Genomic DNA, 26,580 nt, shown 5'->3' on the forward strand with positions numbered 1-26,580 from the left:
ACCTGGGTGCAAGTGGTTTCTTGGGCTTTCTATGGAAAAGTTGGTTGAGTTAGTGTTACGCAGACTAGCATAGTTCAAAACAACTCGATATTCATTTTCATACATGATATCTACTAAGACGTCTTTAACAGACATGCTACTCTGAAGTTGTGTGTGTCACAGAAGGCAGTATTTGAGTGACAAAGAGCATGACACTGATTTTTTTCCCCCTATTTATGGTGTTCAATTTGGATTTCTGGTAAAAAGTTGTGGCTTGCGGAGAATCTTTGTAGTGATATGCTGAAAGCATGAATGCCAGAAGGAAATTCTCTGTTAAGCATCTCTTTAAAAAAATGTATTCACACACGAACACAAAATCCACATTCCTTTACTCTGAGTTTTTAACCAAGCCCTGAAGTTTTTAAACTACAAACTTAATCTTTGGAAATCACCGGCATACTGCCTTTATGACAATCTGTCCACTAAAAAGTTGTGACAGGATTTGGTGAAATCTGGCAGGATTGGACATGGGCACAACATGCTCTCTAGTCGGCAGGCTTTGTTAAGAGTTGCTTTTTTACAATATGGAGTAAGACAGGAGAAGAGCTTTTGGATACTTGCAAATAGATTAGACTGCAGGAAATGTGCAGGAGGCCTATGGAGCATACCTGCCAGATAAATTGGAGGTGGTCTTGATCTGAATCCAACCTGTCTCAGAGCTCTGCTCTGGGAATCCAGTTCAGATTTCTTTGATAAAATGAGCCTTTAGCCTTCACAGTTAAATCTTTGATCCCCAAGACAGCCTTGAATGTGGGATTTTGGTTTTGACCCAGCCTATAGAGAACTTAATGACATTTTACCATAGGTTTCCAGCTCAGTTCCAGCTTGAGTAATTTACAAGTCTGCTGGCACTATTTAGCCCACACAGATCATGAAGTCGACCGTAAGTAAGTCCAAGTTGATGGAAAAACAATATTGCTAGAACAGAGTGACAGATGTTGATTACCACAAAATGTCTGTTTAAGCGTTTTGTATGGATCCATTTCCTCACTGCATACACCTGAAATTTTTGTAGAAGTTACAAAGTAATTGTACTTAAAGACGTGGAATCATCTGCTAAAGAAATTGTCGGAATACATATTGCAAAAAATGACTGCTGTGGTTATTACTGTTGCTGCTCAGGGGAGCTATTCAGATGCCTCATTTATTGGAGCTTAATAGATTAAAAGTCCAAATTGAGTCTCATGATATAAACCTAATCAAATTCTAATCTGCATAATTTTCCCATAAGCAGCAATGGGAAATTTGTTTAATTTATGTTTCAGCAGTTGCCAATCATGTGTTGGACAGCATTGTTACATTTATTTATCAAAATATTTTTATTGATTGCTTGCTATAACATCTAGCTTTGCTCTTCCTTTTTCACTAAGGAAAAATTTACTTTATTTGATATAATGTAGGATATAATGACATAATGTAAAGTCTCGCCTAACATGCCAATATATCATTTTTAATGGTGAGGTTTCCGTTTTATTTGTAGTTATTGAATACCGGTCTTTCTGAACTAGGTAATATAGCTTAATTTATTTGATAAGTTTTATTCAGCATCTTTATTTGTTTTTGCCTGAGGTCTAAATATGCAAGGTTGATTAATGATTAAACTGAAAAGAATTTGGCATCATTTTATACTAAATTATTTTAGCTGCAAACCTGTGCTACACTTAGATGCTACCAACTTTGTGCCCTAGAAGTACCTAGTGTAGAAAGCTATTAAATGGTAAGTGAAGAGTAGGGACAATTCAAAAATTAAGTTTGTAATGAAAGTGGCTAAAAAACACAGGAATTATAATTTCTGATGTTATTATGAATTAAAGTGTATTCTGTAGTAATTGCTGAATGAACACAGGTTACTATTTCTTCTCTCTCTTTCCAAATATCTGTATAGTTCTAGTGGTTCTTTCTGAACTAAGAGAAGAAAAAGCAAAGAAACAAAAGTCTGTGAGAAGTAGCCAAACTACTCTCTAGCACCTGGTCAGTAGTATTAGGAGTAGGTGCTATACCTAGAGGTGCAATCCACCAGAAAGAATGAATAGTCACTCGCCACCAAGAGATTAATCTCCACTAGAAGAACGATGTGAGACAATTAAATTCTTTCACAACAGGAGTAGGCAGGCTTTGGAAAAGCAGGTTCATGACAACAGAGAAAGGGGGGAAAACAGCTGGAAAACTAAAGATGACATTACAATTACAAAACAAAACAAGAATTTAACAAGTCCAAAGCACATAGTATATTGTAGGGGTTAAAATATTCTCTAATCATTGTAAAAACATAGCAGAAAATTAATGTGAACACATCCCACACAATAGGGTAAGTGTGAAGTAGTTTGGAAACCGTTGTTCTCTGCATTCTAGAAGTCGTTTGTATTTTACTGTGTTGTCCTAGGTGTTTTCAATTAGGGAGTTACCCAATCATTCCTCTCTTTCTGGGGATGGCTTGGAAAATAGATGCTTAAAGACAGCTACAAGATGGTGCAAGCTATCAGGCAATAAACTCCTGATGGCCTGTCCCTTCTTCTTGTTGCACAATGGAGAACCTGCAGAGTGTCTCAGTTTAATATTTAATTTCCTTTCTTGATAGCCTAAAAGTCCCAAGCAATTCTCCTGGTTTACTTGGCTGTAACCATTATGCCTGTCTTCAGGGCCCTCACAGGTTTCTGTGATTTACTCTTCTCTGTGCCGTACAGTGCTTTAAAAAATAAGAAATTATTTTCCTAAGTTTTACTCTTTTGGAATTGTTTGCTTATGCACTAGAGACTGAATAAGAAGTCACTGATGTACTCCTGGAATACATTTTATGTTCCCAAGACAGATGTGTATAAAACAAGATGGCTGCATTGCATAACAGGAGTTCTAGTTCAACCTTGGCTTTACTGGCTGAAAAAAAAAACAACCCACTGAATAGGATATGTCAGGCCAAAGGAATCAGTAACCTAGGCAAAAACTTGCTTAGAGCTTTACAAAATTGCTATAGCACTGAAAAAATAAGGCTGAAAACTCAAAAAAAGGAAATTTAATTTTATTTTCCCTTTACCAAATACAAAAATAAATCCAGTAAAATTGTGCATGATTCCACTGAGAGTGAGAAGTTCTTGTCAGACTAATACTGGCCAGGAATATTTACTATCTAGAGAAACAAAGTTTCCATTCTAGCAGCCATGAGGGAGGTGCTATGGCTAGTAACTACATCTTATCTCACTTAATGTGAGCAAAACAGCAAGGAGAGAACATCAAGGCTATGCTCTGCAAAGCATTAGTAAAGAAAGCCCATTTGTTTTGGTAGCTTTGGGTGTGTAAGCTTGTGGTGAACCTTGGCAAGCTATGGTTTGGGTAATTACCACATGAGATTTTGTGGAAAAAACAAACAAACAAACAAACAAACAAACAAACCCCAGGCAGTTTCAGATGGACTTAATCTTGATTTTTTGTGTGTGTTTGATAGTGAAACTCAAAATGATGCTTAAACTGGGAAAAGACTCGTATAAGTATCTGTGAGTAAAACCCTCTAAGTTATACATGATTCAGCACTATGCTAAAATATAATGCCATTTCTAACATATTATGCTGTTCCCAATTGAAAATGGAAACAATGTGATATCATTCAATGCTAGACTTCAAGATGATGAAACTCCAATCCTTCTCTTGATCTTTGTTTTTACAGCTTAATCTTACCTCGCTAGAGCAGCGCAAGAACCAGTAGACTTATAAATCCTTTGCACTTTCAGCATGTGGGACCACTAACCCACCCCAGGAACGGTTCTCACACTTTGGGGAGCAGAAACTAGCATTGATCCCACTGTGCTTTCATTAGAGCTTTGATTTGGACATTTTCACTATAGGTTTCTGTAATTCAACAGTATGGGAATGAACAGACGTTAGAGAAGAGCACTTTCTTGGGAGGAAGGTGGCAGCTTGTTCTCTGTAACAGTGTCTCTCAGCGTTCAATGCTCCAGGGTTTTTTCCAGTCCCAAAGCATTGGAGGGTTGTTAAAACTGAGAAAGCTATCCTTCTTCATCCTCCACTCTGTAGATTTAGCTTGGCCTATGTTTGGCCCCAGAGCATCTCTGAAGATGCTGCAGTCTCTGAGGGAGCTGGGAGCTTACACAGTCACATCTGCTCTCCCACATTCCTCTCCTTTTCCAGAGCTTTACAGATAATCTCCGAGAGATTATTAGATCTTCAGGCACAAATTACAGTAAAAGTCAGAACTGAAACCAGAATTTAGGATTCCAAGTTCTGAGGCCAAACTACAACTCTCTGTCTCAGACCACATGGGACATTGAAGCTAGAATTGTTTCTGAATTGAATGGCTGTAACAGATTCCCATGAATGTCAGCAGCTCTTTAGCTGCATGACTGCTGCTGAACTTTCCAGGTATACCCGAGTGGCTGTACTTTGGAGAATAACAGGTATAGTCTATCATTCAATTGAATTCACTGGAATATTAATGGACATTGTCAGCAAACAGTAGCAAAGGGATATAGCTGTGAGGTCCTTTTGTAAGAGAATTATTTCTTTTTGTCTGGCTCTGCTTAATGAAAATCCTTATCCCATATTCCTGCATGATAACTTGTTGGGGGCGTGTTTGGCAGTTCACCACCTGTCTGTTATTCATATATGCTCAAAATATGATTGTTGTTTATGCTTCTTAGATGAGCCAGAGCTAGTTAATAGTATGTATGCTTTTAAAATTATATTTTTGAGGACTTTAGTGCATACATTTACCCAGTGAATCCCATGGCACCTTTCCTTAGAAAAGCATTATTTAAAGGGCACTATCAATTTACATGGCACTTTAATGACAAGGCCACAACCTTTAGGTCTGCCAAGTGGATCTTCAGTTTGGGAAACTGCATTCTGCCTGCATAGAATTCCAGTTTAGTAAAACATACATCTTTGAAAGGGAAGGGAGGCAAAGAGGAAAGGGGCAGGGGGAAATAGGAAGAGGATCGTAAAGGATCCATTATGATCCTTCAGAACAGAAGATATTCTATAAACGTAACATAAAAATCCGGTTTGAGAATATGCCCATCTGGGTCTCGGTGAAGTCAGTGGAACAGAAGCAGTGCACATCCAAGAGCCAAATTTGTTTCTACAATAAAATCCCAGTAAACCTTTACTGGCCCCTCAGCAAACTAAAAGGATATATTTACTGCTATGTAGAGCAAACCTTCCTGCATTTCATGACATTACTCAGTCAAGTGAATTGCACAGGAACAAAAACCAGTGGTTTATGGCCAGCACAATCAGCAGATCACTTGGCCATCAGGCCAGTTGCTCCAAACAGCACGTAAGCAGGGCAAACTATAATTATTGCTGGTGCTTTCAGTGGGCAGAAGTCACTGTTAAGCCGTGCCAGCATTCCTTAATTCTGAACTTCATCACAGTGCCAGTGTGGCTCCCAGAATACCTGCATGTTACTGCTGAACCGCGGTTAGTGTCCCCCTGAGTTCCTGAGAGGACCATGGATCAGCCTGGCTCAGGAGGCACAGGTCTCACGGAAGCCCAGTACTGCTCATCACTTTGTAGGTGGGACTTTGTAAGAGACAAGGAGGGTTTGTAGCCAACTGGCCCTGCTGAGCTCTGTGCAGGACAGCTCAGTCACTCTTGGGAAATCCCCATTAAGTCTTGGGAAAAAGATCTCGTCTTCTTGTGGGGAGGAAGTTTCCCCGAGGTTCTCCCTCCACAAAGATGAGAACATCTTAAAGAGGTAGGATCTTGCCTCTAATGCAATTATTTTGTTGTTTCACCTACTTTTGTGAGCAGTAGTATCCCAGAGGGAGCTGGGAAATATTTCTTTGCACAGAATCAAGACATTGAACCCGCTGTTTTCTGCAGAGAACTGCAGGAGGCTCAAACTCCTTCAGAGCAGGTAGCTGAGTTAGGGCACGGGAGTCCCTGCCTCTCAAAGAGGGAGGGAAGCAGTGACTCCCAACTGCCAGTCCTCACTGATTTTGAGCACGTTAGGAACCCAGAGCCCGTGTTCCTCTCAGAGGCGTGATATATTTAATCCACTGATTGGCAGCATCTTGTTTCAGAGAGGGGCCGGGGCTTGCTACCTTCTATTGAAGTCCACGCCATTTCCTCAGTTTGATGTTGTGGTGGTTATCCCTATAGCCAATGGTGGTGGGTTGACCCTGGCTGGCAACTAAGACCCTACCCAGTCTCTTGCTCGCTTCCCCACAGTGGGATGAGGGAGAGAAGCAGAAGGGCAAAAGTGAGAGGAAAAACTCATGGGTAAAGACAATTTAATGAGTGAAGAGAAAAACAAAACAAAACAAAACACAAAAAAAACCAAAAATCAGTTGATGCAAAGGCAATCACTCACCCAGTACAGCAATTTAGTATCAGATGCAGTGGCTGCAGGAACAGATATGATTGTGCTGCACCTTACCTCCTAATTGTTGGCAAAGAGAATTCCCTTCTGCAGAAGCCCACCACTGTCACTGTATTTCCTTACACAGGGACTGTACTCGGGCTTGCACAGGCCATGTGAATTTTATTCTGGAGGTTGATCCTGTTAAGCAATTGTAGCCACAGCTCCCTCAGTGGTTTGTTGAACAAGGAGACACTGTGGTTATAAGAAGATCACAACTATTGGCCCTGTTTTACGATTTTTATGAGTGTTAATGGAACAAGGTTTGGGGACTGAAGGAGAAAATGGAATATGAAAAGGGAAATGAAAAGAGGCTGTGAGGAAAGCATGTCATTTCTAAATGAATGCTCTGTGCAGAGGAATTGAATCTTTTCACAGCTGAAAACGGATCTTAAATCTGATGCCTTAGCTTGTTTCAGCTTCTGTAATGAAATAGAGTTTTCCTAATACCTGTGACCTGAATTTCTGCCTGCTTTATGGGTGCTATTCCTTGACGTACAAACCTGTATTTTCTCAAGTCAGCATTTGATGATGGATGTCAAAATACAGGTCATGTATTATGCATATAGCATTACCGATTTAAGGTGTTTACTTGTCAAGTTGAAGAAATTCAGAAATGTCACATTCACTGAATCTGCACAGCTGTCACTTGTAGTTTTTCATGCGTTTAAATGAAAGTTCTGATAAAGCAGGTTAGTTTTCCTGCACTTTTTTTTTCTCTTCTGGAGGGAAAAAATAGAGAGCCTATCTATAGAATTTGCATTGTGACTTCGGAGCAGGAATGTGGTCTGAAGGTGTACAATGCCTTGTGACTCCAAACATAGGCACACAAAATCCCCAAGTACTCCAATTTTCCTCTCCTGAAAATATTGGAAGATTTTTATATTTTTAAAAAGTGGATTTTTGGAAGTGTCTGAATTAAGCACAGACAAGGAAATTAAATTAAGATAACAGATATTTCTCACATCTTCCAAGTCCATAGGATAAAAAATATTAAGGCCTGAGTCTATTTTTCATTCAAGGAGAAAACAAAATCCCTTTAACATGCTTCCTGCATTTCAGACTGAATGCACTATGTGTGCAGTGTGCAATTACAGAGCTCCTGACAGTCTGTGCCTACCAGAAATGACACATTTACTTCAATCTTCTAACACCATCCTAGGAAGACAAATATTTGAAGGGTTAGAGAGGTGGCTACAAATAGCCTTCGATGGAGCGTGTGCGTGTGTCTGCCTCTGTGTGTGTGCACATTGCAGTAGAGGGAGGGCAAGAAGGACTTACACATTTAGATGCAGTTATGCTAACTTTCTTCAATGTGCTTTTAGCTGGTAGGGAAATACCGATGTGCTCTTACCATCTGAAGAGCCTGATTCACTGCAAGATGTTTTAGGGAATGCATCCTGATATGGGGAGAGAAAAGCCTTCAGGAAAAAGGGAGACCCAGGGCCTCTAGGGATGCTCCAGCAGTACAACCCCTAGGGTGCATGGGAACAAGATTAGTTTTCTCTGCTCTCAGGTAAGCAAGTGTAAAAAGTCTTGCTGTTGCCATTTTGACTTGTAATTCTGCAGAGGACCCAACTGGGCCTGTCACTTTAACTGCTCAAGGAGTCTACACCTACTTGAGCTTTTTTTAATGTAGTGTGACAAAAGCCGTGTCTTGCCTTTCTTGTAGCATAACAGAATGCAAAACTTAAACAAAGTTTAGGTAGCATAACAGAATGCAAAACTTAAACACTGGAGCCTGCTGCAGAAGGAGGTGTCACACTAATACCCACCTGTCCTCAGATAGCATTCCCTCCCTTTGGAGTCCCACTTTAATTTTCCTGCTGTTGTGAGAGTGTCAGGGTTACCTTTAACTCATGAGGTGGTGCCTGAAGGAATTCCATTAGACTCACTTTGTGAGTCTGAGAAATCCTAGGCTCTGCCATGCAGAAGTAAGCATTCAAAGAGCCAATACGGCTATCAGTCACAGTGCCAGACACAAGGAAACATTTGCAAACCAATACCAGTTGGGAATGCAACTCACCGTCACCATGCCGGTCTTACCGAACTAGTTTCAGCACAACGAGTAATATTAAATGACCGACTGTGGATGTGGTCTACCTGGACTTCAGTAAAGCCTTTGACACTGTCTCCCACAGCATTCTCCTAGAGAAGCTGGCAGCTCACGCCTTAGACAGGTACACTCTTCGCTGGGTAAAAAACTGGCTGGGCGGCCAAGCCCAGAGAGTTGTGGTGAACGGAGTTAAATCCAGTTGGCAGCTGGTCACAAGCGGTGTTCCCCAGGGCTCAGTTTTGGGGCTGGTCTTGTTCAGTATCTTTATCAGTGATCTGGACGAGGGGGATCGAGTGCTCCCTCAGTAAGTTTGCAGATGACACCAAGTTCGGCAGGAGTGTTGATCTGCTGGAGGGTAGGAAGGCTCTGCAGAGGGACCTGGACAGGCTGGATCGATGGGCTGAGGCCAACTGTATGAGGTTCAATAAGGCCAAGTGCCAGCCACAACAACCCCAGGCAACGCTACAGGCTTGGGGAAGAGCGGCTGGAAAGCTGGAAAAGGACCTGGGGGTGCTGTTTGACAGCCGGCTGAACACGAGCCGGCAGTGTGCTCAGGTGGCCAAGAAGGCCAACGGCATCCTGGCTTTTATCAGAAATAGTGTGGCCAGCAGGGGTAGGGAGGTGGTCATGCCCCTGTACTCGGCACTGGTGAGGCCGCACCTCGAATACTGTGTTCAGTTTTGGGCCCCTCACTACAAGAAGGACATGGAGGTGCTGGAGCGTGTCCAGAGGAGGGCAACGAAGCTGGTGAAGGATCTGGACAACAAGTCTTATGAGGATCGTCTGAAGGAACTGGGACTGTTTAGTCTGGAGAAGAGGAGGCTGAGGGGAGACCTTATCGCTCTCTACAACTACCTAAAAAGGAGGTTGTAGCGAGGTGGGTGTTGGTCTCTTCTCCCAAGTAACTAGCGATAGGACAAGAGGAAATGGCTTCAGGTTGTGCCAAGGGAGGTTTAGATTGGACATTAGGAAAAATTTCTTTACTGAAAGAGTGGTCAGGCCTTGGAACAGGCTGCCCAGGGAAGTGGTTAAGTCACCATCCCTGGAGGTATTCAGAAGATGTGTAGATGTGGCGCTTAGGGACAAGGTTTAGTGGGCATGGTGGTGTTGGGTTGACGTTTGGACTCGATGATCTTAGAGGTCTTTTCCAACCCTAATGATTCTATGATTCTATGACTGTTAATATTTTCAACATTTCCGACTGTCTCTAAGAAATCTGCTTTCTAAAGATTTTCTATGCACTGGTAATATTAAATAGAATTGCTTTGCTGTCTTAGGTTTGCCTATGGCGATGTTTCTGTCTTGCAAGCCTGTTGAAGAAACCACATCCACTTCTTTTCTCCCAAGGAATTTCTTCACAGACTTTTCACTCCCTTTTTACTTATCCTGTCCTTACAATCCTCATGTTGTATCTAACTTTCATGTGATAGTCAGAAGAAAATTCATACTGGTACCTTCTGGAGGGCTAAGTAAGTCTCTCTTCTCAGTGATTCTAGTTTTATTACCTATATATTCTATATGTGGTATAGCAAAACATAGGGAGAAATGAACTGAGTATCAAATAAAAATTTAAATCCCATTATATCAAGAAGTCCAGATCTAGTGGTTCTTATAGTTTGTCTTGTTTAGGGACAGTTTAAGAGTGATGGTAATTATCACTGGAAAAGAACCATAAATCCCTCAGAAAGACAATGTAAAGCCAGTACCACATGATAACAAGTACAGTTTTGTTTACAGATTTCCTGGTTTGTAAATCAGTCCCCAAACTGAAGAAAGGTAAAGTAGATAATATCATATCATCTTCTTCTGAATTCAGTAGCAGATGAATGTATCAATTAATTTAACCCAGTGAAACAGTTTCCACACTGCAAGAAGATAATGAAGTTACGTTAGGAATTAATTTGGCTGTGATTAATTTAGAATCAGTATATGGAGAATTCAAAACTAGTTCAGATCAGTAATGACAAAGGATCAAAAGTCTGTCCCTGGATGTCACATGTGAAGTCAAAGAACTCGGGCATGATGTGCCAAAAAAATGAATGTTTTCTCAGAAATGTGTGTTTTAAAGTGAGCTTGGCTCAATCCTATTCCTAGCAGACAAATATTTGCTTAAAAATGCTGCCTTGGCATTGGTCTACATGAAACCCTAAAGTCAAACTCTGGCTTCACCATCACTTCTGCAATAATGACATTAAATGAACATGCTTTCCGCAGCTTTAATGGACAGGGAGATAGAATGCATTAGCTTCAACTGTGAATTTCCAGTCCAACTGTTGCATGGGCTTTTGTATAACTGCCTATTTTTCAGTACTTACAATCAAACTCCAAAAGGCTTGGCCTGGGTATTTTTTATTTAAAAAAAAAAAAAAAAAAAGATTACAAAATGCTGTGTCAAGAGCTCCATTTCAAACTTTCTAGAGAATCAGGCTGAAAACACAATCTTTTTTAGAGGTGAACCTTGCTGCTCTCCAGATCTCTTTTTTCTTTGAGTGCCTGCCAATATGTTTCCTCTTCCACCTTTGTTTCCTTTACATCCTCAAAAGTATAAAACTCTTTCTAGTTTCTTTTCAAGCATTCCTCTTATATACCGTTTGAAATCCTGTGTCTTTTTTCTTCCATCCTATCTTTTTTTTCCCTGTTAGAATGGGCCCTTCCATCCCAGTGTTCCTATAATTGTAATACTCATAAAAATACATATTATGAGTGGTACACCTGAAAAGAAAAAAAAAAAAACTTTTTGTGGGTTGTATTGCTCATGGAAAACAGTTAGAAAATTTTAAATCCTGCATGTTGATCAAACCTAAAACCTGCTGATGGAAGCAATGTGTTCCTCATAGTTGTACTACTGTTTACAACCAATACTCTCTAAATGTTAATTGAGATTTAAGGAAAGGTGTTTGTTTCAGGATTATTTGAAATACTAATAGGACAAAATTAAACCTCTCTAACACTGAAGTCTTTATTTTATTATTTATATTATTATTTCCATTTTGCATGTTTTGATGCAAAAGCTACCTAGGATAACAAAATAAATTTCAGTTTCTCCATTAGCTACCAGATACCTTACAGTAGAAATGACCTGCATATTTGTGAAGGATTATGCTTTTATGAAATAATTGTTGAAAATAAAGTCTTTTTTTTTTTAAATGACAATTTGTTTCCCATACTTTTCTGGAAAAAAAATAATTAGAGATGGGAAATTCCCTGTTGGTGGGGATTTTTTTTTTTATGTATAGTTTGTCCTGTGTAAAATTTCTCTTTTTTTCTTTTTTTTTTTTTTTTCTTTTAGGCTTTACACCCCCTGGGATGGATCGGTCATCTCCAGACAACAGTCCAGTCCATGGCCTGTTACGTCAACCCTCCATTACAACAGGAGCCAACATCCCTATTATAACAGAGCTAGGTAAGAAAAGCTAACATTTATCCTTTCATGTACATTCCCATATCTTTTTCCCACTTCACTTGTTATGCAGTCTCAGGAAAATTACCTGTACTGTATCTTACACTGCTATGTTTTCTCTTCTGATAACTGTTTTGAATTACTCTCTCTAAAGAAAGATTAGTAACAGTTGTTTCACTTTATTTGAATAACTGAAATATATTTCTCTCTTTCCTTTGGGTTTTCTCCGTTTTCTTAAATAAACACTCTATCAGACAAGATGCTTTTTATATAGTGTAACAAATAAGCAGGGGTCTTTGGGCTAAGGTTAGAAAAGAAAAAAACCACAGTAAGTATGAGCAGACATTTCCTGTGCATTTAATCAATAGTAAGAGGCCATTTGTTTATTTCTTCGTGGTCCAGAACTGTTTAATCATGTGTAACCAAACTCTGTATAATAGTATGAGACATTTTACTCCTGAGAATATGATGATGGTAGGTAACCAGGCTCTGATTTCCACTCTAGCTGTGGGTATTTATGTTGTCAAGTGGTGTGATGTGAAGTGCAGAAGCTGTTCTGTTTTTTTCATGGCAAATACAAACTTGATTTGTGGTCCTTTGTCCTTTTATTTTCCTTTTCAGTTTTATTTTTTAGAGCCTTACCTGTCTTTTTCCCTTACTTCATTCTCTTTCTGTACTTTCTTTTCCCCCTAAATACTTTACTTATTAGCTAAGCCTGGCAAACTTCTGCCTTTGGTTTCAATCAGTCAGGAAAAAAACAGTGGAACCCACATTCTAATGATAACTGAACTGGGTAAGAAGTGCCTTTTTCCTTCACATCACTGTCTTATTTTCTGTTGTTGTTGTTCTTACTGTCATCAGCTTTTTCTTTATTTATCTGGCTGTATCAGAGGGGCTACCCTCATGGCACTGCTTTGAATGTGTTTTATTTGTGGTTCTGGTTGAAATTGACTGTCTTGTTCTGGCCTTTCTTAATGATTTTTTTTTTCACGCAGCATCAGTAAACCTTTGATCACACCCGTCTGACCTGCCGGCTGTTTTCATAGCACCTTCTCACCAATTCATTTTCTTTGGCCTGGGTGCCCACCTCCCGGGCCCTACTCCCCTCCCCTCCCCCCTCCCAGTTTTTCTCTCCTTTTCTCCCTCTCTCTCTTTCTCTTTTTGTTGTTTCAGCCTATTGTCAATTTGGTGGACATGCCTTAGCAGTTCTCACAGGAAGTCAAAGAAGAAGTAAAAGATATCAGAAAAGAAACCCCAGCATCATACTTTCCCTTAAGCTATTTGTTTGTTTATTTTGGGGAGTAGGCCTTTTCTCAGAAGCTCAGGTTTTGAAGCTGTAAAAAAGCAGCCAAGCTTCTGTGTTGCTCCCTCTCAATAAAGAGAGCTCTCGCCAGCCTTTGCGAGCAGCGTTTGATGAGCGTTTCCTATGGCGCAGCACCACACGTTCAAGGCTACCTTCCCTAGCCCGGAGACCTTTTTGTAGAAATCCTAGCGTGCTAACTTGCATCAGGAAGATAAAGATATTGAGGATAAAATCACACTTGCAGAATTCACATTAGGTTTGTAGTACCTTGGAAACTGACACCACGCACGGCTAGCAAGCTGGTGTCAAAGTCAGGTATTCGTCTGCTGGATGTAAGTGAGAAAGAATGCTACTGTCAATAGTGCCTACTTTCAACTAGCAAATTAAACTAAGGCACAAGCTCTTCAAAAAGTACATTTTGAAATGATACGTCAGGCTTTCAAATACTATTTTGCTCAAGAATCTGGAGAACAAATTGATAGCCATTGTACAAAGAAGGGAGTATTGTGGATATTGATGAAATTCTTCTGACTCCCAGGGCAGACCACTTCTCCATTTACAACGCTGATGTGTTATGTTTTCCTGGTTACATCAAGGAGAGGGAAGGCAGGAATTTTAAATCCTACTTCAGCTCAGGTCCTGACTTACTCTATGATCATGGCCAAGTACTGGCTCAACAGGGCTCTAAAAAAAAGGATAACGATTCTCATCTCTTTTAGCCAACTATTGTGAGACTTTATCTATAGTTATTCATGTTTTGTAAGCTAAGCATGGCAAGCACAATAGTGTATACAGGTTGGAAAAGGAGTGGATGGAAAATGAAACTGTATAGGAAGGAAGATCAGAATAGCAGACAGAAGACTTTCTAACCTAAAAAGTCCAGAGCTGAAACCTGATCAAGTTAACAGCAGCTCTCATGTTGGTTTCAAAGCTCCCTGGGCTGGCTCAGGAGATGTCTTCACATAGGGAACATAGGAATAGGGACATAGTCAATGTGCGTAGTTTCAAATGCTGAAAAATTTTTTAATTTCCCTTCCTAGCATGGCAACTGAAATTAATTTATCATCTAGTAAGTTAAAGGATATTTTGATGGCATAGCTAAGCAGTCTTTGCTTTCATGCCTGAGGAGGACTAATATGGAAATGAAGTATTTCATGAAATGTGATCCACTTGATACACTGATCTCAAGGAAACCACTATTTTTAGTGGAATGAGGTGGAGGCAAAGAGCTTAACTGTGACAATGAAATGCCAGAGAAAGTCTAAATGCCAAATATTACTTTATTTGGGCTTTTTCTTTAAAACAGCCTGATGTAGATTCTTTTTCACACTGGCTAATATAGAATTTGTGACTAAGGAAGTGAAGTTATGGAGACAAATATTTGAATAAAAGGCAGTGCTGCAAGAGGATGGCTGGAGTATTGCTCATTCATTCAGATAGATGCATGTTAAAGCGACAGTTTATCCTCTTTCGAGCTGTAAGTGCATTAACACCACTCCAGTAAGAATCACAGCAGCACATCTAACAGATGCCTGTGGGCTATATCAGAGTTTTATGGACAGCCTTTATTTTACAAAGGGGTTCTGACTTGGTGTCTTGTGATAACATTTCACTATATATGCATACAGCCTTAGCCACTGTACCCGACCAATACCAAGAGTATCATGATTCTCATTTTGAGTGCAGGCAGCTGGTGCCATGAAGCTACTTTTACAGCAAAGGGATAGTCACCTCTCAAGAGCAAGCAAGTCACCTCTTATGAGCAGGATAATGATCAACAGATTTTTAAATGCACATTTTCACATCCATCTTGATTTCATTTTCAGTGACGTCAAAGACACAAGTCTGTGTTTCCAGACATATGCCGTTTCTTTTTCTTTCTGACTGTCTAATGTGTAAGGTCACATCCTGCTGACCCAGAAGCACCTGATGATTTTATTATTATTATTATTTTCAGTAAATGATTCAAATGTTCAGTTCTTGGACCAAGATGATGATGATGATCCAGACACAGAACTGTATCTCACGCAGCCCTTTGCATGTGGAACCGCATTTGCTGTCAGTGTGCTGGACTCTCTGATGAGCGCAGTAAGCAAATAAAACCTTTTTCATTCTCTTCCATCAGACTTATTGTGAAAGAGTATGAAAGCGTAGTCCCTTTTCCACAGGTAGTCAGAAGAAGACACCTTTCTTTTAGATGTCAAGAGAATTTCAGAGCCTAAACAGGTTATTTTGTAGTTGGACACAGAGACCTTAAAACAACTGAGATATCTAGGACTACCACGAGTCCACAATTTTAAAAGCAGAGAGTCTCATGTCCAGCTTTAAGGATAATATTTTCAAAAAAATGTTATATCTTCCTCCTGAAACCCAGACCCAAATTCAGTGTGTCAGTTCCTATGGTCACTGTTCATGTCAGACAGCATCAACTGTGTTTTAAGCTTTTAATTTCCTGTAGCCATGAACAATGCCCTGAGTATGAGCGCTGGGGGACACTGATAGAACTATACGAAAGCCATTGTACACATCAAGTGAACTCTACTTGTGTGAAAAGAGGTCATCATCTCTTTTTCACATGAGTTGTCTTGTGAATGAAAACATAAGTGCATGCCAGAAACTACAGATGGTGGCCTTTGGTTATGTCTACATTAAGGTTTTTGGTTTGCAGCCATAGTATAGTTTTGAAGCAAACGCCTCAGTCATACACCTTTTCATCTTCCCTTGCTTCATATTGGCTAGGTTTTCAGACCAGTCTTGCTCTCTGCGAGCTGCACTTCTCTCAGAGGGACCTTAAGATGTAGCAAGGACAAAGCCTTTTTAAAATCTAAGCATAGGCTTTCTGAACTCCCCATGGAATAAAGTTCCATGGTGCTGGGAATCATCTGTTGTAAATCCCACGTAATATTAGAAATGAGCAAATAGATTTCCTTAAAGGAGCCGAATCTGACCTTCACCTAAATTCAGAATGAAGCTTTTTACTTTTAAGGAAAATTCACGGTGATCTTTATTATTTGATATTTTATTTGTATTTCATGTTTATGTATCTGTATTTCATATTTTTATTCCCTGCTATATTCCTCATATGTTCCATCCACAGATGAATAATATCAGTCTACACTGATATTATTTTATTATAATGCAGCCTAGAGTTTGCAATAAACTCAGAAAATACTTTTTTTGAAGGTTATTGACCATATTCTGCAGACGTGACAAATTTAAAAAGCCTAAGCAAGCACACTTAAACTCTATACCTTCTCTAATTAAAATCTCTATGAATAAAACATTTAGCATTTTCACATTATAAATGGGAATAATTTAACATGAAAGCTCCAAATTGTTATACTGAAAGCTGTTTATCTACTCACATTATTATCTAAATCAATGTCCCTGAATGAATCGTTCAGTAGGGCACTTCCAGAATCTTGGAAAAAGTAGGGTTAATTCTTCTGCTTCCCACTGGCATCGCCACAAAGAGTGAGCGAAATGTTGTGGACACCATTGCTTTCTTGTGCAAAGGTATATCATGTAGATAATAGTGAGGCAATAAGAAATATGTGGAACGTGACTGTTCAGAAATTTTTACTTGGAACTCATATATAATCCTCACAATATTTTTAGTTACTGCTAGCTTTTATTAACTTTTAGTTTTTGACAACATGCCCCTCTGTTTCTGCCATTCCTTTCTTCAACAGAGTCTTTTTTTCAAATATTTTCACATCTAAGTGGTCATATTTTATGTCAGGGACAGTGCAGCCTGAAGCCAGAGAAGTAAATGTGATAACAACAGTAGAAAATTCTAACTTAGAAAAAATACTAATCAAGAAGACAAGCCAAGGATTCAGTCAGTTAGAATTGTTCACCATCCTATCTTTTCTTTCACCACTTTGCTGATCAGTGGCAGAATTATTTTCTCTTTTATTCCTCAAAGGCCTAGTAAAGAGTTGGAAAAGTACAATTCTTCCTGACCCTTCAGAAAGTGTAAGATGTGTGAGATGTTTTCCCTTTACTATCTCTATTCTCATGGGAAGGATGTATTCTCCTTTCTTCTCCGAGGAAAAGAGTGTTTCTCATGCAAACTAATCTACTTGCACTATATTATCTCTTTTTTTCCTAGAGTACGCTTGTTTTTAGGGACCAGCTTCTATTTATTCTGCCTAACTTCAAGCCAGTACCGGCAAACTGAACCCAAAATCCTAAAAAAATTGTGAGATCTGCGTCATTCTTTCATCCTATTAATTGCACAGGAATTCTGTAAGAAGGAAATAATTCACACTGTGCTGGCCTGTGCCAGCTCACTTTGAGACAAGGATATAGTTCATTATTTGATCCGCTTAGTGATTCAAGGCTTTTTATTGCTTAATTTTTATAGAAAAATTCCAATTTATGATCTCTGTTGATATCTCTGGAATGCAAATTCCTTACATGGTCTACAATACAAACGTACAATGTATGAACTGCTCCATTAAGAATGAATCTCTTCTCACAGTAGTAGGGTAAAACAGGTGTAAGGAAGATTAGAAAGTGGAATAGTACCCATGCATACAGTATTCTTTCTGACCTGCAGGTAATTTGAAACATACATATAAATGTATGTATATAAAAAAGAAGCACAAAATATATTTAAAATAATTTGCTGAAGTATTCAGTTAATAATAGTAATTCAACAGTATTAATCAATGATAAATTATTATTTTCTTTTATATAATTTTATTAATATAGAAGTAGTGGACTAAACCCTACTAATGAATCACAGATTAGAAAATGATGTGTTGTCACTGTCTGATTCAAATCTGAATGCTGAAGATCATTACGTTCTGCTAGTTTAGCATTCTTTCCTATAAGATGACAGTATTAGATGTTTTAAATTTGAAATTGTCTGTTATTTTATTATTTCAAAGATAAAAGGCTTAATGAAGTTTACTTTTTAAAATGCTATCTACAGGCTATCTACACAGATTGTCCTCTGCAGCAAAGGCAATATATTCCACAAGCCTGTGATTCACAGTGTGGTAGTTCGAAGATCATTGCTCAGAAGACAATAACGAGCTCAAAAACTGCATTGTCTTTTTGATGAGTTGGTAACAGTGGTCTCTCCAGGCTTCGGTTAAAGTGCATTATTGTACTCTGCGTGAAGACTGTAGGCATGGTTCATGTTTTAAGTGTGGCAATGGCTATTGTTAAATCGCACCAGCTAATCATTATTACATCTTTGAAGAGACATCTACTGCCATCAGAGGCTTGAATGATATATTAATATTTGTTTTGTCATAACATATGCAAATCTAGGGAAAGAATGTATGTAGTCTGTCAGTCTCAAGGTGGCGCCGCTCCTGAAAAGCAAAGCACATTCTCATCATCAAATTGAATGTGACTAAAAAACTTGGGACTGGAAGCATCTTTTAGATAATGTGGATGTTTTGTAAAAAGATTATCTTCAGCTATAAAAAAGTTACATGACATAGGATAGCTTAAGAGAAGCAAATTTTTGAGGAGAAGTACTTTTTCCTTTTCTGGGTCTTGTTGAGATAGTTATTTTAGAAAATCCTGTGTGTGCAAGGAAACCAGTTTTATCAACACACAGTACCTTCAAAGGTTTGAACAGTTGGCCTGAGAGCCAAAGCTTCTCTGTTATTCCTTTTGGTGCTGAAGCTATGAGAACCACAGAAGTTCTGGCAGGTTGGCATCCCTCCCATACATACTGATGACAACAGACTTGATATACTGTCAGAGTGGTAACATTAGAGGCAAGGATCTCGGGAACCAGGTTATACCATTTAACATTCGATATCCTAGAATTTATTTCCTTGTGCTAGAACGTTAGGTCATGATTTTTGTTCTATAATACTGAGTTCTACTTTTTCTTCATATAAATGAAAGCACAGAATGGAAGACAATAGTTAAAACAGTTAAAAATAACTTTTCAGTATATCCCTTACTCAAGAGTTCTCCCTCAGGGATCCTCACAGTCTTGTATATACAGAAAAGAAACTGTTCTAATCTATGGTATGGACATTTTGAAACACAAGACTATTTTTTGTGCAAGTCTGTTCAGGGAATTAGCAAGCAGCATCTTGTAACCTAAAGTGTCCCAAACGTCTTTAAAGTTTGGACAATATTTTGAGAATCGTTAGATTTTCAAACTATGAAATGCTGTTATTTATTTTCTGTTGGTTTTGTTATTGGTATAAGTTACTGATGTTAGCTCAGTTGTTCCTCATGTTTGGATATATATTATTCATTCAACTGAATTCCTCCAACTGACAAAGAAAAGCAAGTTAAAATATTTGTTTGAAAGCGATGCTAAAAACTGCATGCAATGGAGGAGGAGTCTTCTTAAAAGAAATCCATAAAAAAACACTAGCAAACACAAAAAAAATGGCAGATATGACTTGGAAAATGACAATTTTAGAGTAATTACAAAGGAAAGGCAAAGTGCTATTAAAGTTAAAGCAATGTTATTAAAAGATGTGCTAATTTTCAGTTAAATTTTCTGTAAAAGACCAATTAGTTTAAAAGGCTTGACAGCATTAACTGCAAAACATAAGCACTCTGGTAATTATACTTTAAAAAATGATTGAACAAATGGGAAAGCATCCCTGAAATGTTTGAAAGAGCTGCACTACAATTCCAGAGCATAGGCTAGGTGGCACTGCTAGCTCAGATATCTATGTCAGAATTTCATTGCTATTTACCCAGTTTCAGTGTCTATGATGCATTTCCTTTTTTCTGTATTTGGACTACACCTATTTCATATTCTCATTCCAGATGCTGATTATAGCGATGTCATACAGGTGTCCAGTGTGGGGTTCAGTTAATGGCAGCAGCAAACAAGTATTTCTTCAGTTATGATTTTACAGTCAACAAAAGGGATTCACTACCATCACTGGAAAGTGTCTTGTTACTTTAAGCACAGCAGCACCTTTCCAAAGACATTCTGTAGATCTGTTTCTTATAAGTACTGGCATATCCAGGCCATGTACCCTCCCACAGAGCAAGTAGAAGATCACTCTCAAATTAATTTCAGTGTATTATTATTCCAAGGAAATGGATATCAGCTAGTTCAGCTTTTCAGTGTCCCCCAGTTCCAAACTGGCAAGAGGTAATGAGATGAGTCTGATTTTCGTGACAACAAAAGCATGGACAGACGGGTTTTTCCTGAGGAGTGTTAAATATATTAGTACAGGAGGAAGCAGCCCTATTTAGCAGAAGGTGACAAGTTACAGCTTCCTATTCATCCATCCTTTCTTCCTTATGGTTGGGCATTTTCTGATCGGTTGCAATGCCAGAGCAGGCCGCCCTGAAAGTTGGAATCTTTTCACTCATTGATGGCAAAAAACCAAAAACCATCATTTGGCTGCACTCATCCATCTGATTAAATGGTGACATCCACATCAGTCATGGTGTGAAACCCAAATTAAGCCATTGTTCCAAGATAAATGTTGCCTCCCTTGCTAATAAGTGTCTTAGCTTTGCCTTAACATTTGTCTAGCAGTGGGAGGCCTTTCCTCGGTGACAGCATTCTGCTCCATCGACAATAGACCTGATTCTTTTTTCAGTTGCATCAGTTTCACAGTAGTGTATGGCTCCCAGAGTTACTCCTGGTTGGCACATGACATAAGTCAGAATTGGGCCCAGTATGTCTTAATTGCACTGGGGTTTAGGGGGCGTACTTTGTTTTGTTTTGTTTTGTTTGTATTAATGAATTTGTGACAGGTGCCTGACTTGATACATTATTTTACTACTGCTTTCATTTCTTGGTTTAATACGAGACCTGTAGTAAAATGAGCGATATGGCCACAGTATAATTTCTTAGTAGATCATGCTCTAGTGAGCTACAACTGAATTTATGATAAGGGGTAATTGTACACTTGCACGGTACAAAATTCAGATGAGCTAAGAGTATATGTGTTTAAATCTTGGATTCTGGCTATAGTTGCTATAATTTGAATTACAGAATAAAGAGAGAGAGAAAGAGTTGGAAATCAGTGAAGGCTGGGCTAATGATACCTCCTAAAGAGTAATAAAATTATTAGTACAATTTTAGACTTTTGCAGGTTTTACCAATCACTGCAAGTCAGCAGTCTGTAAAACCAGGCTATTTTACACGAACCAGCATCCATCAGTCTTAGAGCAGGTGAACATTTCTTACCATAGTTGGCCTCATTGTAAACCAGACTTGAAAAATCTACCACTGAAGATATGCTTTACTTTTGTTTCATGTTCTTCTATCTCGATTCATAGATGTAAAACTGAGAATAGCATTTTTGAATAATACCAAATACCACTACTTAGAGAAGAAAAACAAATTAAAAATACTGAATGAAAGAGCGGGGAAGGCATGAGAAAAGATACCATTGCAGAAAGTGGTATGCTTTTGTGAAGATGTGTGCTTAAAGTGCCATATAGAATATGTTGAAGCACATTTTTACTGAAAGGGGCTTTTCCAGCTTCTACAATTGCAGTGCCTCCAACCTCTAGATCTGGCAGAATTTGGCTTTATATCCATGAAACTGGTGTCAAGTAACATTGCTGCCTAACTGCAGGAGCAAAGGAATTGTCCGAATTATTTTAGTTCTGAGTGGTATATAGTATACACTGACAAAGGCTAAGAAAAGAGACTAAACTTAATGCTGATTTTTTTATTCTGAGTACTTCCATGTTGGAAAAGTGTAGCACAGTGGGAAGAGTTGCTAAAGAGGGCAACTCTGATTCTCACCTCAGGGACATCAAGGAAGAAATAATTGAAGAATAAACAATCATGCCTGAATGTCTTCTCTCTCTCACCACAGCAATTCCTATTAAACATCATGTAATCACTCCAGAGTTACATTCCTGCTAGGGGTCACATTGATTTTTCTATATGTTAAGGAAGGTTTGAGTATTACACTTGAATTGTTACACAATGCCTCCGCATATGTAAGAGCTGATTTGAGATTAACTGTTGTTTTAGACTAACTGAAACTTCCTGAACCCCTGCTAATGTCAGACAACTCTTTACAGTACACTTTGTATTTAAAATATGTAGTGCCTTACCCGGGCTAATTTAAAATAATTGGAGTTGATGAGATGCAAATATTTGCTTTAGGGCATGTTCCTCTCATTTTAGTTTAGTCAACAGGTGAATGGCATATATGCCTATGTAAATAAGCAGAGAAGTTATGAAACTTCAATGTAACAGTGAAAAACGTTCCCACATAGAATTCATTTTCTCCTGTTTTATCTGTCGTCTCAAGTGAACAATAAAACTGAAGTTTCATCATACAAAGAAAGAATATCAAAGTAACATGGATAGGAAGCCAGTTCTGCTTTTTGATCTCAGGATAAAATATTTCAACCTGTACCTCAGTTTACCCATGTGTTAAATACAATTACATTATATGGATAGAGCAATGAATTTCATTGAAAAGTATTATTTAAAAAGTATTATCTTTGGACAACAAGCACTGTTTGAGAATTCAGTATTCATTTTTACTTGGTTGGATTACAGACATTTGTTCCAAGTCCTAAGTTCAACAAAAGTCACAAATCTAGTAATGGAATCCACAAATCCAGTAATGTCAATCCTGTGTACTCTACAGTGAGCTCATTCTCTTCTCATATGTCCCCCACACTTGCAAAGCTTCTGAAAACACAGACATTAGTGACATCCTAAGTGATGGTGCCTCCTTTTTTTGTTCAACATCATTTTTTGCCCAGTACATTACATTGCAGATATTTAACTGAGTATCTCTGAACTATACCAGTATACTTTTAAGTGAACTTGAAAGTCATTCATCTGGCATTAAATTAATATTTAAAATACCCATTGTTTGCCTGACAGACCAGCAATGCTACAGATGCTGGCAAAATGTCAGTGTGGAGTAAATCTTCCCTAATAAACCACACTTACCCTATACCCTAGAGTTTTTTAAAAGGACCACCAGGATCCCAAACTCATCATACATTTATCTGGAATGAACTCAAGATGTTTAATTGATACATGCTTATGTCTGAACACTGTCAAGTCTCGTAATAAGATGTTTAGTACAATACATCGGTTAGACTGCTAGAGTCCAGCCACAGTAATAAGTAATGACATTTGCAGCGCAAAGGCAGCTCCCCAACGAATTGGTGACAAGAGTAAAAAGGCAATCTAGCCTGTGTAAGCTTTAAATGTGGTCTGAATTTTACAATTACATGTCCTAAAGCCCATTATTAGACATGAAGGCAATGAGAAGGAAAGCAGTCATTGCATCACTACTAACACCAATTATAGGAAACATAAATCATTCAAATTTTTGTACTTTAATAAAAATCAGCCTGAATTGGTGTTTAAAAGGAAGGATCTAGTATAGGAGCCTAATGGGATAGAAGAAAATTGGAGGCTGCTGTCTTTTCACTTTCTATACAAAATTATTTGAAGAGACAGCCAAGAACTTTAAACAGCAGAAACCCAGAAAAGTTGTAATTTGGATGTCTTCAGTTGTGACTTTAATGGTGTTTGCTTAAAGAGCTTTCTTTTATCTCTGCAGACATACTTCAATGACAATATCCTCACACTGATACGGACATTGGTAACAGGAGGAGCCACACCAGAGCTGGAAGCACTGATTGCTGAGGAAAATGCATTGAGAGGAGGTTACAGCACGCCCCAGACACTTGCGAACAGGGACAGGTGTCGAGTTGCTCAGTTGGCTTTGTATGACGGGCCGTTTGCAGACCTAGGGGTAAGATCATAAGGGAAATGTAGGACCAAGGCTGGGCTGCAATCTGTTTGTTTTCTCTCAGACTGAATTAAAAATCTATCTTCATTAGCATATAATTTCTATTATTTAATTTAATAGAGCTTTTGGATCCTTTGACAATTTACAGCACAGGGTGCTGGGTTTGCTCTCACCCTTTTTAAGAAGCTATATGACTTCCCAGACTCCTTGCCTGGCTATTTCATACAGAAAATCCCGTGGTTCTTCTTAGTTGTCAGCTAAAGAGATGGATGAACTGACTTGGATGATATAACCACTACAACAATAATCCATTGTAAACATGAGCAATATCTATACCTTTGCTGGGTTTTTATAAGCTTATTTAGTCTTTCCACGGAGCTTCCAGTTCTTGTTTAAAATATGCTTATTAGTTTGAAAACAAAGCTATAAGGTTTGTTTTCTGCTGTTTCTGGATGAACTAAAATTCTTGTGAAATCCTAATTTTCTGACATTTTGACTCCACTATCCTAAGAGTGAAGTAAAAAAAAAAAAAACCAAAACAAAACCAAAAACAAATAAACAAACCATCTTTAAAAAACAGTGCATTTGGATAAAGAAGTACTTAGCAATGTTTTCTGGACCAAATCTTGTAATCTTGAGGCGAATCCCAAAGCATCCACTTTGTTTTGATGATGATGTAGGATTTGATATTTCTTAAATTAACCTTGTGTTCACCAGCTCTGTTCAAAAAGAATGGAGCAACTTTCTTCACAGAAATGACAGGGAATCCCAGTTTAAGGGTTAAGGGTGATGAGAGTGCACAGATAGAAGTAAACAGCCTTTCAGTTCATGCAGAAGTCATTCATAGCTAAGATTAACAGCTCATCAAAACACTTGGGCATGCGGCGTAACATTTTCACAAATAAAACAGGCAATACCAATCCTTCAAATGCTATTTTGCCAGAACCTCAATTGCACTACATCAGTGAAGGTAGAATGCATTAACTCTCATCATTACTTAAGAATCAATGTTTTAGATATTCAAATTATCAAATCTAAACTTTTTTTTTGCTAATCAAAACATTTTATATTATATATGAAAAATGGCATACATGTCATCATTATTTTAGAGTAAGAGATATTTTATTATCCATGTAACCCCTCAGAACTCTAATTTCTGTCATGCTCTCCAGTGAATTTATTTGTCTAGATGACAGTATGACTACTGCCAAAAAAAGGGTCAAAAATACTAACAAGTTTAATACCACAGTTAACGTAATTTGTAGAATACACATTCTTTGGTACCAAAATTTATATTTCCAGCTTAAAGCAAATCCCTCACTCTCCCTAATTTACCATCATTTCATGGACCAAGGCTCTCCAAAATAATGATCACTTTACATAATTACTTATTTGAAATAAAACATTTAGATTATTAATTTCCTTCGGTAAAAGATTCTCATTTGTGACAAACAACAGACTGTCTATGCATTGTCCTTTTTGTACAAGCTCATACTAAAAATCCTGTTCCCTGACATTTTGTGAACAGAGAAAAGAAAGGAAAAAAAAATGTGCTGTTCTCTTTTTTTTTTTCCCCTCTCCTTTCTTTCTCCTAGGATGGAGGTTGTTATGGAGATCTATTTTGTAAAGCACTGAAAACATACAATATGCTTTGCTTTGGAATTTATCGATTAAGGGATGCACATCTAAGTACTCCCAGCCAATGCACTAAACGGTAAGTCCATTCTTTTAGAACATCTCTGCTTCACTGTTCTTCAGTCTTCTTGGAGAGGAAGATCCCAGTGCCTGTAAATATCTAAAAAATAGCTTTCTCCATTTTTTACATAACTTTGCCACAAAAGCTAACTCTTTGAGGACTTCATGATGACTCTTTAGCTGAGTTTAAATCATAGGCTGGATATCTGTCCTGGTTTCAGCATATTTGACAATATCATAGTATAAGTTTTCAGCTAATTTTAATAAAAAAATTTAAAGTAAATTTTCAGAACATATCTTTATCTTGTTTGGTTTATGATGATCCACTGCTTGCATACAAGGAAAGGACTTCAGTTTGCTTATATCAATCAGCTGTAAGTTACTGGGTAATGATTTAGATCAGTCTAAATCAGAAAGTCTAGATCAGAAACTCTAGTAGCTAGACGTTCTTTTTTCCGAATGCTCAAGAAATACACCTGTGGGCTTCCCATTGGTACTATTTGTATCTAATCATAGTTTCTTCCAGGAAATGGAAACTCTTCTCTTGGTAGGCTGGATTTTTACTTCAGTAGCACCAAGGCTGACCTCAGTGCTTTAAATAGATCATACACATTTCCATCTTTGCAAACCGAAGGCCATTTAGCAGCTTACTTGAAATGTGTCTTAATTAAGTGCCTACAAGAAATACACACACAGACCCATACCAGAACTATCACAAATCTACCATCTGTTACTGTTTCATTCTCTACAAAAAACATCATTATTGGGTGAACATGGCAATAAACAACCCTGCAGCCCACCAAAGCAGTTTCTTCTGTAAGGATTTGGACAAATTGGGTAGAAAAAATGATTTTCAGTTTAGATTTACACTGTACTTGCTATACTTGGGATTATTTGTTGGATTAATAAGTGACTTCTGTCCCTGAGGCAGCTAAGCCAGATTTCTTACGAGCACTGAATTAATTTGAAAAGAAGTTGTGAGCTTCATGATCAATTTTTACTCATTTCTTG

General features: G+C 38.2%; 1 protein-coding gene across 10 annotated transcripts in view; it reads left to right on the plus strand.

Moving 5' to 3' along the window:
* The window catches only part of KCNMA1 (potassium calcium-activated channel subfamily M alpha 1), a 526,570-nt gene that overhangs the window by 488,578 nt on the left and 11,412 nt on the right, over nucleotides 1-26,580 (plus strand). For 8 of the 10 annotated variants that reach the window (XM_075154386.1, XM_075154389.1, XM_075154391.1 and 5 more), the window contains 4 exons: nucleotides 11,758-11,871; nucleotides 15,129-15,259; nucleotides 23,683-23,877; nucleotides 25,470-25,588. In XM_075154386.1, coding sequence (XP_075010487.1) covers nucleotides 11,758-11,871; nucleotides 15,129-15,259; nucleotides 23,683-23,877; nucleotides 25,470-25,588 — 559 coding nt within the window. Of the gene's footprint in view, nucleotides 1-11,757; nucleotides 11,872-12,577; nucleotides 12,662-15,128; nucleotides 15,260-23,682; nucleotides 23,878-25,469; nucleotides 25,589-26,580 lie in introns of all 10 variants that reach the window. The other 2 variants (XM_075154402.1, XM_075154387.1) reach the window with 1 other exon arrangement.

The sequence above is a fragment of the Calonectris borealis genome, chromosome 7, assembly GCF_964195595.1.
Source record: "Calonectris borealis chromosome 7, bCalBor7.hap1.2, whole genome shotgun sequence".
NCBI classification, from domain to species: domain Eukaryota; kingdom Metazoa; phylum Chordata; class Aves; order Procellariiformes; family Procellariidae; genus Calonectris; species Calonectris borealis.